Source organism: Nyctereutes procyonoides, unplaced genomic scaffold (assembly GCF_905146905.1).
Source record: "Nyctereutes procyonoides isolate TBG_1078 unplaced genomic scaffold, NYPRO_anot_genome, whole genome shotgun sequence".
NCBI lineage: Eukaryota > Metazoa > Chordata > Mammalia > Carnivora > Canidae > Nyctereutes > Nyctereutes procyonoides.
The window spans coordinates 57,275,888-57,294,115 of record NW_026575140.1 but is presented as its reverse complement, the minus strand read 5'-3'; the positions used below and the strand labels follow the sequence as shown (position 1 = coordinate 57,294,115).

Here is an 18,228-nt window from a genome sequence, read left to right as displayed (position 1 = left end):
ACTTTGACTTTTTCCAACTAAGGCCTCAGACCCGGTAGAGCAGAAAAAATCTATCCCTACTTTGTCCTGGTGGAATTCCAGATTCTCAAGCTCCAGGGGCATGATGAAATGGTTGGTTTATGCCACTAGATAATACTGATCAGCAGTAGATAACTGAAAAAGCGGGATAGAAAAAGCAGCCTAGGACTTGCCACTTAAGGGCCTGTACTCATGACATAACTGGCCGTGCCACTTCCTAGCTGTGTGTCCCTCACCATTCTCAGACTCAATCCTCCTACCTGTAACACAAATGTTAATGATAGCCAACACATATGGCAGTGATGTGTCAGACATCTTTCCAAGCATCTCATGCACCATATCAGTTAGCTACAGCTGTGCATCAAATTATTCCAAGGCTTAATTGCCTAAAACAAAACACATCTCATAGTTTCTGTAAATCAAAATTGAGGAGAAGTAACGGGGTGGTTCTGGCTCACAGTTTCCCACAGGGGCCCCACTCAGATATCTCAGAGTTGCAAAAATCTAAGGTTGGACCAGGGCTGGAGGATCATCTTTCAAGATGGCTTACTCACATGGCTGGCAGGGTGGTGTTAGCTGTTAGCAAGAGGCTTCAGTCTCTTGGCATGTGGAGCCTCTTCATAGAACTCCTTTTTTTTTTTAAGTTTTTTTTTAAATTGTTTTATTTATTTATGATAGTCACACAGAGAGAGAGAGAGAGAAGCAGAGACACAGGCAGAGGGAGAAGCAGGCCCCATGCACCGGGAGCCCAACGTGGGATTCGATCCCGGGTCCCCAGGATCGAGCCCTGGGCCAAAGGCAGGCGCCAAACCGCTGGGCCACCCAGGGATCCCCCTTCATAGAACTCCTTGAGTGTCCTCATGGCTTGGTGGCTGGGCTTCCCCAGAGTGAGGAGTTTGAGGGGGGAAGGCAGGAGCCACATTGTCGTATATGAGCTTGCTCGGAAGTCACCATCTTTTCTGCAATATCCCTCTGATTACCCAGATCAGTCCTCCCTGAAGGAATAGAGTGGATTTAGGAGTGCTTCCACTTCGGAAAGCAAACCAACAGATACATACAGGATGGTGGGCTGGTGACTCTAAAAACTAGCGAGGCAAATCCAAACTGGGAAAGGATGGGACCCCACGAGATGGTGGGGTGGGCATAGGGTGATGGGACAGGAGGATTTCACCCAAGGGTCTATAAAGAGCCAACCATGTGGGGCCAAACAGGGAGAGGCATAAGGATGGGTTTGCCAGAGAATGCTTATGGTGAGGTTCGGGCACTCCCATCCACATCACTCCCAGCAAAGGAGCTCCTGATGTCGAAAAATCTCATTGGCTTCACCCAGCCCACATGATGCAGTCTCACCTATATGTTCATCAAAAGTTACTGAGCACTTATCACATGAGCTAGACACTAGACTAGACTGGGCAGAATGGACACAGCAATACCCAAGCAAGATAAAGTCTTTTATTTTTTAATAAATTTATTTCATTTTTTTAAAATTTTTATTTATTTATGATAGTCACACACAGAGAGAGAGAAAGGCAGAGACACAGGCAGAGGGAGAAGCAGGCTCCATGCACTGGGAGCCCGCCGTGGGATTCGATCCCGGGTCTCCAGGATCGTGCCCTGGGCCAAAGGCAGGTGCTAAACCACTGCACCACCCAGGGATCCCAAGATAAAGTCTTTTTCTGCCTGGAGCTTAGAATCTAGCAGGGGAGACAGACGAGTTACTGGCAGTTTCTACAAGAACAATGAGTGCAATAACGGGAAAGCACAGGGATCTTGGGGTTCAGGGGAATGGGCCTGACCAGGGAGGGAGAGGCTTCCTGCACTTAGCCAGGTTGGGATAAGGGTGGGAGGAATTCCAAGCAGTGGGAACAGCCACAGGAAGGCCCAGAGGGAGAGAGGTACTTTCCCCTGTTGAAAGGTTGGCATAGGCAAGATGGCAGGGGAGAGCCCCATGATCTCAGGGACTGGAACAGGAAAGGAGGACCTAAGGGGGCACTAATCTGGCTCCCAATAGGAGAGGAGAGTTTTCTGCAGAGGGAAACCCTCCACTCAAACCCAAGGCAATAGATGGGGAAGATACCAGGGGGCCTCTCTGTTTACCCTTCTGGTTCCCTGTCCTGTGAGGAAAGACTTGGCTATGTGGTGTGAATGTGCTCATCCTTCTCGGATGCAGAGCCCTCAGGGCAAGGCAGAGGTTGGCGAATGGCAGACAGAGTGGGACTGATGCCCGATCTCAGCCTCTAGGTTAGCAGGATGCCCTATCTCAGCTTAGAAGGAGTACTCCCCAAGGGTGCTTAGGCCGTGCTTCCTCCCACCTTACTCCAGAAGTATGAAATGAATAGGGAGGAAGGGAGCAATAAAGAGGACTTTTATTCCCCGGATTTTTTCCAAGCTAAAGACGAAGGTGGGGCTGAGCCTCTGCGTCCGGTTTCCTGCTGGAAAATCTCTGTGTTTGGTTTCCTGCTGGAGCATAGAAGATCTCAGCCCAGAGTCCAGTTGATAATGCACCCTATCTTCACCTCCTCTCCTTCCTGTTGCCAAGGCCTAAGCAGGGCCAGCCTCCCTCTCCTGGACCAATGGGAAGAGTCTGTTCTCTGGGCTCCCTGCCCCTTCTCTCTTCCCTCTTCCCAGCTTGTCACTGCAGCAGGCTAGTCCTGCCACTCCTCTCCTAAAATCTTTCTGTGGTTACCAGAGCCTTCAGGTAGGGTCCACGCTCCTGACTATGTTCTCCAAGACCCTGTAGCGTGAATCCAGCTGGAGCAAGGATCATGTCTGTTTGTTCGCCTGGGTCCCCAGAACCTGGGGCAGTGAAAGCTTGTTGAAGAATGAATTGATGCCTTGGTCTGGCTTCTGCCAACCTCTCTGGCTGCATCTGCCTTCATATATCCTCACGGGCTCTACACTCATGTGTTCAGTTCCAAGAGGACCTCTAGTGCACCCTGATCTGCGAAGACACTGGACATTCAGAGAAAAATCAGATGTCACATGCTCTTCCCCCAAAGAAGCTCATGGAGCCATATGATTCCTGCCAAGGACTTGGACAACCCCAAGACGAATCTCAAAAAGGTGTTGAATCAAAGAAGCCAAATGGAATTACAAACATTATGTGAGGGATGCCTGTGTGGCTCAGTGGTTATGTGTCTGCCTTTGCCTCAGATCATGTTCCTGGGGTCCTGGGATCCCTCCCCCTCCCTCTGCTCATGCTCTTTCTCTCTCTCAAAAAAATAAATAAAAATCTTACAAAGGAGAAAGAAATGCATTGAGCTCTACAGTTAAATCTGAGTGTCTTACTGAATGAAAATTATACCTCCATAAAGTAATATCAGCATGCAGAGTATCGTAATGTTCAAATGAATACAATGACAAACACCCCCTGCCCCAGTGTATGGATTAAACAGCACATCAGACATAACCAAAGAAAGAATTGGTGAACTAGAAGATATGCCTAGGGAGATGATGTGGATTGCATCACAGTGACACATAGATTGAAAGATACAGAAGAGAGCTTAAATAACATGGAGGACGGAGTGAAAAGGTTTAGCATACTTCTAATCAGAGTCCCCAAAAGAACCAAAGAATGGAGGAAAAATAATATTTGAGAAGATACTAGCCGAGAATTTTCTAAAACTGATGAAAGACATGAATTCATAGATACAGAAAATACAATATACCAATCAGAATAAGTAAAAAAGAATCCTAGATATTTGATACCTAGATAACTGACAATAGAACTACAAAAGACCAATGAGGGATCCCTGGGTGGCACAGCGGTTTGGCGCCTGCCTTTGGCCCAGGGCGCGATCCTGGAGACCCGGGATCGAGTCCCACATCGGGCTCCCGGTGCATGGAGCCTGCTTCTCCCTCTGCCTGTGTCTCTGCCTCTCTCTCTCTCTCTCTGTGACTATCATAAATAAATAAATAAATAAATAAATAAATAAATAAATAAAATAAAAAAGACCAATGATATCTTAAAAGCAGGGAGAAAAGACAGATCACCTACAGAGGAATGATAATTACACTGAGCAGATTCTTTATTTAATTTAATTTTTATTTATTTGTGAGTGAGAGAGAGAAGACATGAGCAGAAGGAAGGGTCAGAGGGAGAGGGAGAAGCAGACCCCCTGCCAAGCAGGGAGCCCAATGTGGGGCTCGATCCCAGGACCTCAGGGTCATGACCTGAGCCACAGGCAGATGCTTCATGGACTGAGCCACCCAGGCATCCCCTAAGCAGATTTCTTTTCTTTTTTTTTTTAAAGATTTTGTTTATTTATTCATGAGAGGCATAGAGAGCGAGAGAAGCAGAGACACAGGCAGAGGGAGAAGCAGGCTCCATGCAGGGAGCCCAATGTGGGACTCGATCCTGGGACTCCAGGATCACGCCCTGGGCCAAAGGCAGGCGTTAAACTGCTGAGCCACCCAGGGATCCCCCCTAAGCAGATTCCTTTACAAATAATATGCACTGCACCTATTACCTGCCTACACTGTCCCAGGTACTAAGAACCAGGATGACCAATACAGATCCAGCCCCCACTCTATGGAGCCCACAGTCTGTCAGGGATGACAGATGTGGAGGGAGCAATTAATATTGTGATGCACTGGCCTCATTGGAGGGCAAGAGAATTGGCAAGGAAACCAAACAGGTAGAACTGTGAACTATGAAAAATTTCCCATCAGTGCTGGAATATCCCTTGTGTTTACTAAGAAGGAGTAGGCTTTTTCCTCCAAGGGACTCTGGGGACAGATCACACATCCTTCCTTGGGACAGAAGGAGACAGGACAGATGTCCTAAGACTGGTGACTTCCTCCCTGGGACCCCTGAGGGAAAGGGAGAGGGATGCTCCTCCTCAGAGCCTTCTCTGAGGTTCTGGACTTTGCCCTGTGGCCACCGTCCAGGTAGCAGTGTACAGAAGGAAGTAGTGTATGTGAGGGAAGGAGGGTTGGGTCAGAATGAGGCCAGGTAAATGCCAGTGATGGGGAGGGGCGCCCTGAAGCATGGGGTGCTGTCCTTGACCACCAAGGCCAGGTACCAAGTGGGGATGGGGCTTAGGAGCCCACTCATATCTCCCACGTGGTCTACCCTGGGGAGATTTCCATAAGATCCCTTCCTGCAGCAGCACATTGGACCAACGTTGGGAGCCGGGAACCAACAACGGCTCCAATCTGAGACTCTGTCTAGGCTGGGGGCTGACTTCCTGCACCAGCAACACCTCCATGTCCTGGCTCCATTTCAGAGTGCCCTGTGCCACCCAGCCTTCCTCCATAGGAGGGCTAGGGTACTGTCTCCCCTGCCAGGGAGCAGGGACGATGTCCTGTTTAGCCTTCTATTCCCAGGGCCTGGGCAGCATACTCAATCTGGTGCTTATTCATCTCAGGGGTGGGGCTCTGGCCAAGGGAGATGAAAGATTTGGTAAGAGGGGGTCACAGGGGACAGGACACCCAGGAGGAAGCCTGTAAGGGCTGAAAGATTCTTTGAAAGAGGCAGGACGGACGCCTGGGTAGCTCAGCGGGTGAGCGTCTGCCTCCAGCTCAGGGCGTGACCCCGGGGTCCTATAAGATAAGTCCCTTGTTGGGCTCCCTGCATGGAGCCTGCTTCTCCCTCTGCCTGTGTCTCTCGTGAATAAATAAATACAAACCTAAAAAAGAAAGAAAGAGGCAGGAAAGAGGGTGTGGAGGAGGAAAGAAGGAAAAGAAGGGAGAACAGGTTCTCGGGATCTGGCTGAGGGGAAGAGGGCAGGCCAGGCGAGATCTGAGTGCCTGCCAGGAGGGGGGGGGCGGGGGGGCGTGGCGCGGGCCCACCTGGACTGTCGCCAGGCCCCGCCCCCGGCCCCTGGCCCCGCCCCTCGGCCTGCGGCCCCACCCTCCCTGGGATTTAGGGCTGGCGGCCAGGGCGGCTCCGTAACCGCCGCTTCCGCCTTCGCCAGGTGAGGGTCCAAGGGAGCGGGGCCGCCAGGGACCGGGCCTGGCCGGGCAGCCGCCGCTTGAGGTACGTTCGCGGCCCCTGTTCGTCTCCCCTGCCTCCCCCCCGCCGGCCGCTCTCTCCCTTCTGCGGCCGCCTTCGCTCCCGACCGCCTTTGCGTGCTTTCCCGTCCTCACCTTGCAAGCGGTCCCGGTCCCGGGTCGGCCTGCGTCCTGGCCTTCCTCCTTCCGCGCCCCTCCCCGCGCCCAAGCCCGAGCTCAACCCTTCCCCCTGATTAAACTAAAGTGGGGGGAGGGGGAGGGGTCCAGGTGTGCGTAGGGAGAGCGTCACGCAGGCAGCTGGCACCCAGGGCACCGGGCCTTAATTAGCAAAGATTGGAGTTGCCAGGAAGCCAAGTTAGACCGAGTGAGTCAGGTGTGCCGGCGGGGCCGCGGTACCTGGAGCTGAGCTCAGGTGGGTGTGGAAGGGAGTGTGCACCTAACAGCACCAGGCTCTGTAGACAGGCTGGGAGCCTGCTCAGCCTGCACATAACCACCAATCACAGCTGCCCCATGTGATTTCAAGCGTTGCTGTCTCAGGTATAGAAAAGGCAATGACCCTAGGCAGTGGCTCTAAGGAGCAGTAGGCCTGTGTAGTCCAGGCACGTGTGCGCACGGTGCGCTGGTCTCGTGTGCTGTGCATTCATGTGGACCTTGACATCTCAGACATGGGGAGGAGTGTATCTTGGAGGCAGTGCACCGGTTGTGTGGCAGTAAGCCTGGGTGTTTCATGGCAGCATTCTGGAATGTCTCAGACTTGAAAGGCCATGTATCTGGGTGTCTTAGACATCTTTTGCAGCATGTCTGTAGGTCTCAGCATGTGTGTGTGTGTGTGTGTGTGTGTGTGTGTGTGTGTGTGTGTGTAGCAGCGTTTCCAGTGTGGGAGGCAGTGTACGTGTGTGTCTGCAGGGCTGAGGTATGGTGTGGTTAGCATATCTGGGCATCTCTGGTAGGTATGCGGTACCCGGGTGTCTAGGTGTATGGGAGCAGTGTGCCATCAAATATCAAGAGTTAGCAGAGGAACACACCGAAGTCTGCAGAGTGCTAAAGTCACAGGTGTGTGGTGGGTACAGCATGTAGGTCTCAGGTCCGGGGAGCATTTTCCTGGGGTTTGTGTGAGTGGCAGGAATCCTGGCTGTCGATGTGTCCCACCCTCTGTACATGAGTGTTTCTGACACGTGGCGGGCGGAGCTGGTGGCCGTGTTTCTGTTGTCTCGGGGTCTCAGGTGCTTACCATGGGCTATGCATCATCCTTCAAGGGAGCCTTCTGCAGACATGCTCCCCGAGGCGAGCTCGCTGTGGCTGCTGCGGCTGCTTCGCGACATCCAGCTAGCCCAGTTTTACCGACCCATCCTCGAGGAGCTTAATGTTACCCGGCCAGAGCACTTCGACTTTGTCAGGCCCGAGGACCTGGACGGCATTGGCATGGGCCGGCCTGGTGAGAGGCCCCTGCCCACAAGCCCTGGTCTCTTCTTCCTCAGCCTGGTACTTCCTAAGTACCCCCCACACCAGCCCTCTTCTTGCCTGTAAATCCTTCTACATCCCCCCCGCTTTCCCTCACCACCCACCATGTAACCCCACTCCCCTGGTTCTGCCCTTCCCCAGCCCAGCGCAGACTCGCCGAAGCTCTGAAGAGGCACCGTTCAGGACTCAAGACTAAAAACTGGGTATACAAGGTGTGCATTTTTGGGTGGGGGCGATGGACTCAAACGGCCAGCTCAGGCTCCAGATTGGGGTGGGCCGAGTGTCAGGGAGGAGTGCTCAGAGTTCTACACACTCAATTTCCCACCCCTGCTTCAGATCCTTGGGGGATTTACACCCGAGCAGAAGGAGACCATCCCACCTTCAGACAGCCCCCCGGCCCTCCCTGATCAGGAAGGGGGGCTCAAGTGTCTGATCCCAGACAGTGCTGTGTGCAGAGGGGAGCTGCTGGGCTCTGGCTGCTTTGGAGTGGTGAACCGGGGGGTATGGACACTGCCCAGCGGCCAGAGTGTGAGTATCTGGGGGGCCTCCTTCATCCCGGGTGCTGGGGCCAGCTGCCCCCCTGTTCTGCCTGCCGCTTCTGCCCTGGGCCTGCATAGCTGTTCCCTAGGGTACCAGATAGCATCCTTTGTGCCCCCCCACCCCAGGTCCCCGTGGCTGTCAAGTCCCTCCGGGTGGGTCCTGAAGGCCCCATGGGCACAGAGCTGGGGGACTTCCTTCGAGAGGTGTCAGTCATGATGAGCTTGGAGCACCCACACGTGCTGCGTCTACACGGCCTGGTCCTGGGCCAGCCTCTGCAGATGGTGAGCACAGCCGGACAGCGGCTCCCAGGGCGGCTGAGCGACCGGAGGGCAGGCGGCCAGAGCCCAGCGGGGATGTCCCCCCTTCCCCCCCCTCCCCCCGACTCAGGCCCAGGCTCCCGGCAGGTGATGGAGCTGGCGCCGCTGGGCTCCCTGCATGCGCGCCTCACCGCCCCGCCGCCCACACCGCCACTGCCCGTTGCCCTGCTCTGCCTCTTCCTGCGGCAGCTGGCGGGGGCCATGGCGTACCTGGGGGCCCGGGGGCTGGTGCACCGTGACCTGGCCACGCGCAACCTGCTGCTGGCATCCCCGCGCACTGTCAAGGTGGCCGACTTCGGGCTGGTGCGCCCGCTGCGCGGTGCCCGGGGCCGCTACATCATGGGCGGGCCCCGCCCCATCCCCTACGCCTGGTGAGGGCTCCGCCTGGGGCGGGGCGATGGGAGTGGAGGAGGGCGGATCCGGAGGGCCGTGGCCGGCTCCGCGAGGTGCGGTGCGGGGGCACACAGGCAAGCTAGGGTCCTTCTCGGGAGGCTGGGACGAGGTTTTTGGAAGGGCTCAGGAAGGAGGTCCCTGAGGGCGGTGGCGCCGCGGAAATCGCGGCTGGGGGAGAGGGACTGGGTTCAGCTCCGTTTCCGCAGGTGTGCTCCAGAGAGCCTGCGCCAGGGGGCCTTCTCTTCTGCGTCGGACGTGTGGATGTTTGGGGTGACACTGTGGGAGATGTTCTCTGGGGGCGAGGAGCCCTGGGCCAGGCTCTCCCCGTACCTCATCCTGCAGCGGCTGGAACAGGATCGGGCCCGGCTGCCTCGGCCTCCCCTCTGCTCCAGAGCTCTCTACGCCCTCGCCTTGCGCTGCTGGGCCCCCCACCCAGCCGACCGGCCTAGCTTTTCCAACCTGGAGGGGCTGCTCCAAGAGGTGGGAGCCCCTGCATCCCCATGGACCCACAGACTCATTTCCCCATTTTTTGCCCCAGTCCCTCGCACAGGACTAACATATTCCTGGGCTGGGGTCTGGGAAGGCCCTATAGATTCTGGCTCTATCTGCAGGATGCTCAGAGCCCTAGGGAGGCAGCTGGGGTACACAGATGCAGGCTGAACGGTGAGGAGCTGGGGCTGGGCCAGGGAAGGGGGCACACAGCACAGCAGGCTGCTGCAGGTGTTTGACAGGCAGAGGTAAATAAGGTCAGCGGGCAGCCGGGGGGCAGAGAGCACAGGACCTCAGGGATGCCCCAGGGAGGGATATGGAAGGAACCATAGATAACCAGAGCTTACACCAGGCTCTTGAACTGTGGACCGGACTGTACTAAGAATATCCTTCTTGCACGATTACCCACTTCATTCTCACAACCCAGGAAGGCCATTATTACATGGACTTTACAGATGGGGCAGTTAAGGTTTAAGTGGTTTGCCTAACTCCACACTGCCAGCAGAGAAGTCAGGATTTGAACCAGTTGACCTAAGAGCCCTGTCCCGTAAATCATTAACCTCTGCTGTTGAAGTGTAGTCTTTACTTTGAGGGCACCTGGGAGCCATGGGAGGGTTCTGAGCAGGGGAGTGACAAGCCAACTTTACATGCTCTATCACTCTGGCTTGGTGCAAGAAGGGACGGGAGGGAGGATACTGAACGTGGGAAGAGAAGGTAGGTGAGGGTGGCTGCAAAGCAGGAAGGAAATGATGTCTGGCTCAGGGTCAAGGCAGTGGGGCCGGAAAGAAATAAAAAAATTTCAGAGGCACTGGCCGGTGGCAGAACTGCTTGTGGAGCACAAGCAGCATATGGGATGACTCTCCCCTTGGTTCTAGATACTGACAGGGCCCCCTTCTATATTGCTTCCTGGCCCCTGGGCTGTGTCCAGTGTGGCATGGACTCCAGGTAGGCCTCCCCTGCTGCATTACAGGCGGGGGACAGAGTCCCATCCTGGGCCCAGGACACAGGCCATGACTGCTGTGGGTCTGATGGGTGGGTACATAGGGAAGCATCTCTCCTTCCTTTCCTGCTCCCACGAGATTACCCGTCTGTCTCTGCAGGCCTGGCCTCCCGAGGGACGTTGTGTGAGGGATGTCATGGAGCCAGGCGCCCTAAGAATGCAGACGGGTGACCCCGTCACCATCATCGAGGGCAGGTGAGAGCCTCATGCCTCCCGCGTGTCCGCAGGATGAGGACTCCCAGCTAGCCTCCCTGAACCTGCTCCCAATGCGCTGTTCCCCAGCTCCTTGAGCCCTGACCCTCTGCCTCCCATCTTCCCCGCTGGGCCTCTGAGTGAGTGCTCCCACTAGAGCCCACCAAGCCCATAGAGCCCTTTTGTGTTCCAGGGGTGGGGGGTGGGGGGAAGCTTCCTTTCCTCCAGGCAGATGCAGCTCTGTGTGCACAGCTTGTGGGTTAAATGTGGGCCAAGGCCAGCCCCCCTCTATCCCCTCTTCCCACAGCCCTGATTCCACAACCTGGAAGGGCCAGAACGGCCGCACCCTCAAAGTGGGGAGCTTCCCAGCCTCAGCAGTGACGCTGGCAGACTCGGGGGGCTCACCAGCTCCCCACCTACTCCACAGAGTCTTCCCCCCGGCCCAGGGCGAGCGGCGCCAGGGAAACATAGATGGGTGAGCCCCCGAAAGAATTGAGGGGACACGGCCGGGCTGGGGGAGGCTAGCCCAGCAACTGCTTTGGAAGGGGAGCTCAGGGAGGGGGCCAGGACTTGCCTCCCAGCTGGAGCCTCCTGCCTGGGTCTCGGCCTGCCCGGGGAGAGCCCCGCAGAGTTCCCTGGGGAAGGGGACACTGCTGTGGGTGGGTAGGGTGGAGGCGTGGAAAGTGACGGTGATCATTGCTCCCTGCACCAGGGACCGCGGGAAGGCAAAGCTTCGGGATTTACCTCCAGCTCGGGGCCAGAGAAGGCACATGCCCCTGCAGAAGATGAAAGGTGGGTGTGGCGCTGGGGACCTGGCCTCCTCGGTCTCTGAGTACATCCAGAACCCTCCGATTCTGCCCTTGTCCTGAGCCCCCACCTCTGTGTCCGGGACTTGACAGATGAGCTGCCTGCTCTCCTGAAGTTCATCTCTCCCTGCAGCTCCTGCCACCTGGGCTCTGGCGTCTGCTCAGCGCACCTTCCTGGGCCCCTTGTGGGGGGCCACCCTGAGAGTCGCCCACAGAGAGGGGAGAAGGCAGGGCCCCACATCCGGGCTTCCTCTCAAGCTCTTTTTCTCTCAACTGTACAGTTATTTCCAAGAGTCTGGAGTCCGTTCTGTCCCTGGGCCCCCGCCCCACAGGGGGTGGTTCAAGCCCCCCCGAACTTCGCCATGCCAGAGCTGTGCCCCAGGGACCCCCAGGCCTGCCATCCCGACCTCCCTTTGCCTGCAGCCCTTCTCAGCCCAGCCAGCCCCCCAGGGAGCAGCCTCCCTGGCCCAAAAGAGAACCCCCTCACGGTCACCCCTCGGGAGCATCTGGAGCTAGCAAAGCCACCGTCCCCTCTGGAGGCCTCTCGCCAGACTCCGAGTTGCAGAGGCAGATTATGGAGGTGAGGGCTTTCCAACATGGCCTGGTGTCCAGAGGGGGCTCCGGGCCAGGGCGGTGGGCCAAGCCAGGCTTTGTGCCCCATAGGTGGAGCTGAGCGTGCATGGAGTCACCCACCAGGAGTGCCAGGCCGCGCTGAGGGCCACCGGGGGAGACGCGCTTTCTGCCATCCGGAACCTCAAGGTAAGACCGGGCCCTTCTCTGGGGTTCCCACCCCTCCAGCCCCTGCCCTCTGGCAGCCACCGCCCTCCCTCCCACCTCCGCAGGTGGACCAGCTCTTCCATCTGAGTAGCCGCTCCCGAGCTGACTGCCGACGCATTCTGGAACACTACCAGTGGGATCTCTCGGCTGCCAGTCGCTATGTCCTGGCCCGGCCCTGAGCTCTGCCCCTGGGGGTTGGATACCAGCCTGGATCAAGGGCCTGGCCGCGTGTGACCAGCAGAACCAGAACAGGCCCTGTCAGGAGGCAGAACGTCCCACCTGGGCAGATGGTGCCCTAGGCAGGAACAGGAGGAGCCCAGGGTCACGCACTGACGAGTGGCTCCTGCCCTTATGCCCCTGGGCCTCTGAGGGCTCCAGCTCCCTCGGCTGGTTCCTAGAAAGATCTAGTCTGGTCTGCCTACCACATTCCCAACCAAGAGAATTTGGAGGGACAGAGCTGCCACACATCACATCCGCAGGAAGCTTCCACTTGCTACAGAGAACAAGCCAACGGGCACGCTGGACCGCAGGAACAGCCATTGCGAACTGCCCTCCGCTCCCACATGGACTCTGTGGGCGCAGCCATCTTGGATGCTAGAAGCAACTGTACTGACTTGGGGTGCGTGGCCCAGACTGCCCTGGCTTGGTCCAGGGCCATAATGGATGAAGGTGCCCTCTTGAAATCAAGGACACTGGGTCTTGGCAGCATGGATGATGAAACAGGCCAGCCCCCACCCAGCCCAGCCGTCATCTATCCCTTGGTTTCTTCCCATACCAGCTCTCTCCTCTCTCCCATTACATATATCTTCCAGTATCCAAAAAGTTACAAAGTTTATATGAATATAACATACAAAGATGTAGTCTCCTTCCTAGGGCAGGGAAGGATGGGGTGCTTATGTAAGGCACAGGGGCTGCAGCAAGTGCCAGCTGCGGGCAGGGCCTGAGGGGGGTAAGGAAGTTGGCACCGGAGCATAGGCCCTACAGCTGTTCACGGGGAGGTGGGGAGCCCCCCACAGTCTGAGGCTGAACTCATTGGCCAAGCTGATTCGGGGGGGAGAGCACAGTCCTACCTGGCATCTTTGGTTGCTGTGTACCCTTCCCCACCCCAGCTCTGTCAGCAAACCCCAGGGCCCTGGATTCCAAGGACCATGTCTGGAGCAGAGACCCTGGAACGGGCAGGGGGGGGGGAGGTTAGGAGGGGTGGGAGAAAGGGGAGGGCAGGGAAAGTTTGAAAGCTGATATGCTAGTGTGCTGGGGGATCTCCAGAGACAGTGCTGGGAGGTAGCAGGGGAAGGGCTCTCATACATGCCCTTCTGTGGGGGCCAAGGTGAAGGAGGCCAGAGAATTAGGGTAAGGGGCAGGACACTGTGGCCCCTAGACTCTCGGGCATCCCCTGTCTGTCCCTTGCGGTGTACCTCGAGGGAAAGAGCTGCCTCTGAGGAGGGGCCAGGACAGGTGGCCATCTTGGGGTCCTGGTTGAGGTGATGGTCTCCTCACCCCGGGTGGCCTCTAACTGGTGATGGCTGAGGGCCCAGCACCGCCTTGCTTCTCGAAGAACATGTAGTCCTGAAGAGAGGGCGCTGTCAACACACGTGTCTGGGCTGGCCCAGTTCAGCTCTCACCACCCAGGGCAGGCACCGCAAGCCCCCAGAGACTGTCCCTGACCCTCTCTGAGCTGGAAGCCAGGGAGTACACACAGCCTTGAGTGAGAGCAGAGTAGCAGGAGGGGAGGCAGGGCAGCCAACTCACAATGAGGAATGTGGCTCCCAGCAGCACAGCCTTCACCCTCACGTCCAAATCCAGAGGGAACTGCAGGCCGAAGTCATCTGCATCTGTGAGGGCTTCTCGGAGCAGCCCCCCCCACTGCTTGCTGATGCGGCCTAGGCTGCGGGATTCATCCGGGGTCTTCACCTGGTGGGGTGGGAGGGGGCAGGACCCAGCTGGGGGGGATGGACTGATCTCCCTTGCCTCCCAGTCCACTCCCACAGTCACCACACATTAACCATCTAGTCTGTACACTTAATCCTTCCAACAGCCTTAGGTCTCCATGTGACACCTGGAGAAACTGAGTTACCCTAAGTCACGCTGCATGTGTATAGCAAAACTCAGAATTTGGACTCTGTTGTGTTGTCCTTGAGAGGCCATACATGGGAACTGATCATCAGTGGTGGGAGAAATGGAAGCACAATGGACTCATCACAGTGGATGGCTGCATGCTAGCTTTGTTTCCATTACCAGAGTACTTGCCAGGCATGGTTGGTACAGTTGGTGCCCTGAACAAAGTAGCCTGGTCAAAAGGGCCTGGGGGCTGCGGGGAGATGGGGGGCATTGTGCTCCATCAGCCAATCAGGCTCCTGGAAGACTGTGGCTCCCGGAAGGAATCTTTAATCTGTTATGCAGGCTTCATCCAAAGGGGATCCAAACCCATCTATGGGGTAAAAGGGCAGCAGTCAGTGGTTTGTGAGGACCATGATTTCCACCGGCCTCTCTGGGTCCAGCAGCAACAGGCCCTGCCGCTGTGGGTGGTGATTCACAGGATTCCCTGGTCCTTTTCCTAGGCTTGTTCTTCCGTGGTTAGAACTATGCCCTTCCCGTGCCCTTCCCCCACTGTCCCATAGCTCTGTGGCACTTCCTGCCCACGCGTCTCAAGCTAGGCAGGGCCTCTCCCAGCCAGCCCTCTGCGGTCCCAAGTGGAGCCCCAAATAAGGACCCTTCCTGATTATGTACAAGGGAGGGCCCCATGCAGAAGACCCAGTGATCTTCCCATCATTGAACCTCCACCCACCTACCAAGATGAGGTGATTTTTAAAAGTAGGCTTAGGCCAGATACCTCATCAAAGCCTCGGAAAATTCATGGGCTTCCACCTGTTATTTTGCCCTTATCTGCACTGCTGATGGTCTCTTAAAGAACCCGAGTGTCTGTGAGATGCCTTTGTCTTCTAGAAATGAAAGCACTTCCCTGGCCTCACCCTGAAACTGTCACCGCTTGGGTGCTCCAGGCTCCAGGCTGGTGATAGAATGCATGTTGACAAGGATATACATCACTGGATCATAGGTTGGCAGGGCAAGCCACAGGATGTTAGCAATTAAAATTGTTGTTTACTCCAGAGTCTGGGGTTCACAAAGTCATGCATAGCAGCCACATGGTCCAGCCCACAGCGGACTTGCCCTGAATCGAGCCTAGGTTTTTTGCCCCCTTTCACATAGGGCTGCAGGTAACAATCAGCTTTGGTCCTTACGATGAAACCCTCTTTACCAAGCTTTCCTTTCTTAAGACCACAGGGACAACCCTTTCTGAATGAAGGAACACTGGAAACAGGACAGGAGTCACAGTGGATTCAGACTGATGACCTCAGGGACCTTAGTGTTGGCCATCCTGCCTCATTCATAGAAGCCACCGTCTTGGTTGATGAAGGTCCTAGGAATCTCCCCTTATTCACAATACCTCGAAGTTGGTGTCTGAGCCACAGCCACACGTCCAGCAGGGCCCCACCACGCGCAGCACCGTGCGGCGGTCAGCATCCTGGATGGAGAACTTGGGGAGGAAGGGATGCCAGGTCTGTAGCACGTGGCCAATGGTAGTGCCGGGTGGAGCCTGGACTTCCATCTGTAGTGGGAGGCAGACAGGGTGACTGCCGAGCCAGGGCACCCTGGCCCAAGCTCTCACTGCTCGGGCTCTGTCACCCGTCTGCCCTGCCAAGACCTCCCATTCCCTGTCACCCCCCATCACTGACCTCGCGTTCCACCTGCCCGCGCCCACCGGGGCCACACTGGACCCCGCGCCTCATTCCGGGTGGTCCAGATTCCACCCAAGGGCCTCCCCATCACGGCCTGCCGCCCACCCAAACCCCTCCCTGGCCCCAGCCCTCCCCGCCCACCTCCTGGAGGCCGCAGGGGCAGCAGCCGCAGCCACAGTGCAGGGGGCGGAGCAGGCGCAGCACCTCACGATCCCCGGGGTCCACCACGCGCACACGCAGGGGCCGCCGGGTGCCGCAGCACAGACGCGCACAGCAGCTGCTCTCCTCCGCTGCCTGACCCAGGGGCTGTCCCGCCCCAGAGCGCAGTTCATACCGGTTACAGGTCTCCCAGCCCAGGAGCGCTGCCGGGGTGACAGGCCGAGGCTCAGGCACAGGCACCTGCCCGAGGGCCCTCTCTCTCTGCCCCCAGGATGAGGCCCAACCTACTCCTCCTTCCACTCACTTTCGACTCGCTCGGCCTTCTGGTGAATCAAGATCTGATCAATCTGGAAAGAGTTGGGTCGGCGCCAATGTTAGCTGGCTGGCCTGGACGCCGGGGTCCTCTCCTCGTCGCTCCCGTCCCCTCCTTTCCACTCACCTGCACCAGGAATTCGAGGCCAGAAGGCACCCCCGGCAATGGCAAGAACGGGGCAGCAGGCCCTGGGGCTGCGGGGCCGGGCGAGGGGAAGAGAGAGAAGCCGGGCGCGGGGGCAGGTACATGGGTGGGCACAGGCACAGGCACCTGCCCAGGCCCGGGGTGCAGCGCCGGCTCTGGGTACCCAGCGGTCACAGGGTAGGGAGGCGGGGGTGAAGGGGCGTGCCCTTTGGGGGGCAAGTAGCCTGTGGTGGGGAGGGGAAGAGGGGGGATCAGAAAGCTTCCCGCGGCCTCATCCGCCCCCCACCCCCACCCCCCGCCGCCCCTTAGGCCATGGCCGGGCTGCGGGGCTGCGGGGGAGAATGCGATGGGCAGAGGCTGAGCAAGATGGGGCGGGGGAGCAGGGCGGCGGCTCCCGGGAGGAAGGGAGGGGCCCCACGCAGCCAGTCGGAGCACATTCCCGGAGGATGTGTTCGATGCCCGGCTTCCCAGTCCGTGGGGGGGATAACGGGGACTCTCAGCGCGGCGCCCACTTACCTGCCATGGGAGAGAGATGGCGGGATGGCGGGGTCCCAGACGCTCAGTTTTAGAGGTGGAGGCAAGTTCGGGCACAGCCACACAGACACAGAGGCAGACACAAGGACGGACAGGCAGACGCAGGCAGGCAGCTGCGCCCGGCGCCGGCCCAGGGTCCCTCGGGCGGCGCCTCTGACTCAGGAAGAAACCGAAAGTGTCAGCGGGCAGGGCGGGGTACCTGGGACCCTGGATTCCCTCGGGGGCCCCAGAACCGCCCCCTCCCTTTGTTCTCCCATTTCCGTGGAGGCGGCGGTTGACAGACGGCAAGGCAGGTGGACCCGCGGCCCGACCGACGGCCCGACCTCCAGGGAGGCCTCCTGATCCTTCGGCGCCCCCTCCTCCCCCGCTCACCTGAAGCCCCTGGAATAGCTGGGGTGCCCAGCACTCGGCGGCTCACTGGAGCTCGAGGAGGCGGGCCCGGGGTCTGACCCCGCCCCTCGACCCGTCCGAGCCCCGCCCCTCCCGGCCTGGGCGGCGCGCCTGCGCAGAAAGGGAGCCGGCTCTGCGGGGCTGCTGACCGCTGACCGCCGGCTATCCGTCGCGGTCGGCGTCCCCGCCGCCTCTGCTCCGCCGCGGGGGATCAGGGGGAGCTGGCCTGGGGCGGGCCGCTGACGGAGACCTGGCCCTGCCACCCGCCAGGTCCCCGGGAACAGAGTGCTCCGTGTCCCTGGGTGGGAAGCGAGGGCAGCTGGCGCTGCGCTGGACCCCAGGCTCCTCCTCTCGAGGGCGGTTCGGGGCCCCGCTGACGCAGCGGAACACCCTCTCCCTCATTGGCTTCCAGGGCTGGCCCCCAGCTCCCCCTCTGTCCCCCGGGGGCTTGCCTGGCGGCTCCTCTCCGTGACGCCGCAGTCACCCACGCGGGCACCTTGCAACGACAGGACTGCCTGCAGGAGCCCCCGGCCACGTGGGTGACAGGCCGCCAAACGGTGTCAACAATGAGTGTGCGCGTAGTGGGGCTGGGGGGTGCAGAGGAGGAGCGCGGCTAGCAGGAAAGCCTTCTCCCCAAGGAGTCGCTTCTGCTGGGTCCCGAGCAGAGGCCCGCAGGGGTGAGGCGGTCCTGAGCCTTGGGACCCACAGGCCGAGGGGCAAGAGAGGACCTTACAGACGGAGGCCAGCTCATGTGTGTGCAAGGCAGGTGGGAGCTGGGACTTGGCGCCCGGGTCCGCAGGGAGCCCACTGAAAGAGGATTTCTTTTTAAAAATATTTTATTTATTCATGAGAGACACACACAGAGAGAGGCAGAGACACAGGCAGAGGGAGAAGCAGGCTCCATGCAGGGAGCCTGAGGTGGGACTGGATCCCGGGTCTCCAAGATCATGCCCTGGGCTGAAGGCGGCGCTAAACTGCTGAGCCACCTGGGCTGACCCAAAAG

General features: G+C 58.3%; 2 protein-coding genes across 10 annotated transcripts; one reads left to right on the top strand and one right to left on the bottom strand.

Annotated features, from left to right (window-relative positions):
- Positions 1–5,882: 5,882 nt before the first annotated feature.
- TNK1 (tyrosine kinase non receptor 1) lies at positions 5,883–12,762 on the top strand. 5 transcript variants are annotated; one of them, XR_008661928.1, is made up of 13 exons: positions 5,883–5,998; positions 7,230–7,408; positions 7,576–7,646; positions 7,771–7,962; positions 8,100–8,255; positions 8,379–8,662; positions 8,891–9,164; positions 10,274–10,368; positions 10,673–10,840; positions 11,078–11,157; positions 11,595–11,751; positions 11,835–11,930; positions 12,014–12,062. XR_008661928.1 is itself a non-coding variant. In XM_055306232.1 (13 exons), exons 2-13 carry the CDS (start codon positions 7,246–7,248, stop codon positions 12,125–12,127), a joined length of 1,872 nt encoding a protein of 623 aa, XP_055162207.1. In that variant the 5' UTR covers positions 5,883–5,998; positions 7,230–7,245; the 3' UTR covers positions 12,128–12,762. The 5 variants fall into 5 exon arrangements, 4 of the variants coding, with proteins under 4 accessions (XP_055162207.1, XP_055162206.1, XP_055162208.1 ...); XM_055306232.1 differs by having other exon boundaries at positions 10,793–10,840; positions 11,453–11,751; positions 12,014–12,762; XM_055306231.1 differs by having other exon boundaries at positions 11,453–11,751; positions 12,014–12,762.
- PLSCR3 (phospholipid scramblase 3) lies at positions 12,763–17,566 on the bottom strand. 5 transcript variants are annotated; one of them, XR_008661929.1, is made up of 8 exons: positions 16,818–17,201; positions 16,284–16,525; positions 16,149–16,191; positions 15,827–16,047; positions 15,394–15,555; positions 13,698–13,859; positions 13,364–13,514; positions 12,763–13,114 (listed from the first exon to the last, which is right to left on the bottom strand). XR_008661929.1 is itself a non-coding variant. In XM_055306237.1 (8 exons), the coding sequence occupies exons 2-8, from the start codon at positions 16,822–16,824 to the stop codon at positions 13,458–13,460; spliced, it is 894 nt and encodes a 297-aa protein (XP_055162212.1). In that variant the 5' UTR covers positions 16,825–16,992; positions 17,208–17,566; the 3' UTR covers positions 12,763–13,457. The 5 variants fall into 5 exon arrangements, 4 of the variants coding, with proteins under 4 accessions (XP_055162212.1, XP_055162211.1, XP_055162210.1 ...); XM_055306237.1 differs by adding an exon at positions 17,208–17,566 and having other exon boundaries at positions 12,763–13,514; positions 16,818–16,992; XM_055306236.1 differs by adding an exon at positions 17,208–17,566 and having other exon boundaries at positions 12,763–13,514; positions 16,818–16,988.
- Between the last annotated feature and the right edge of the window lie 662 nt (positions 17,567–18,228).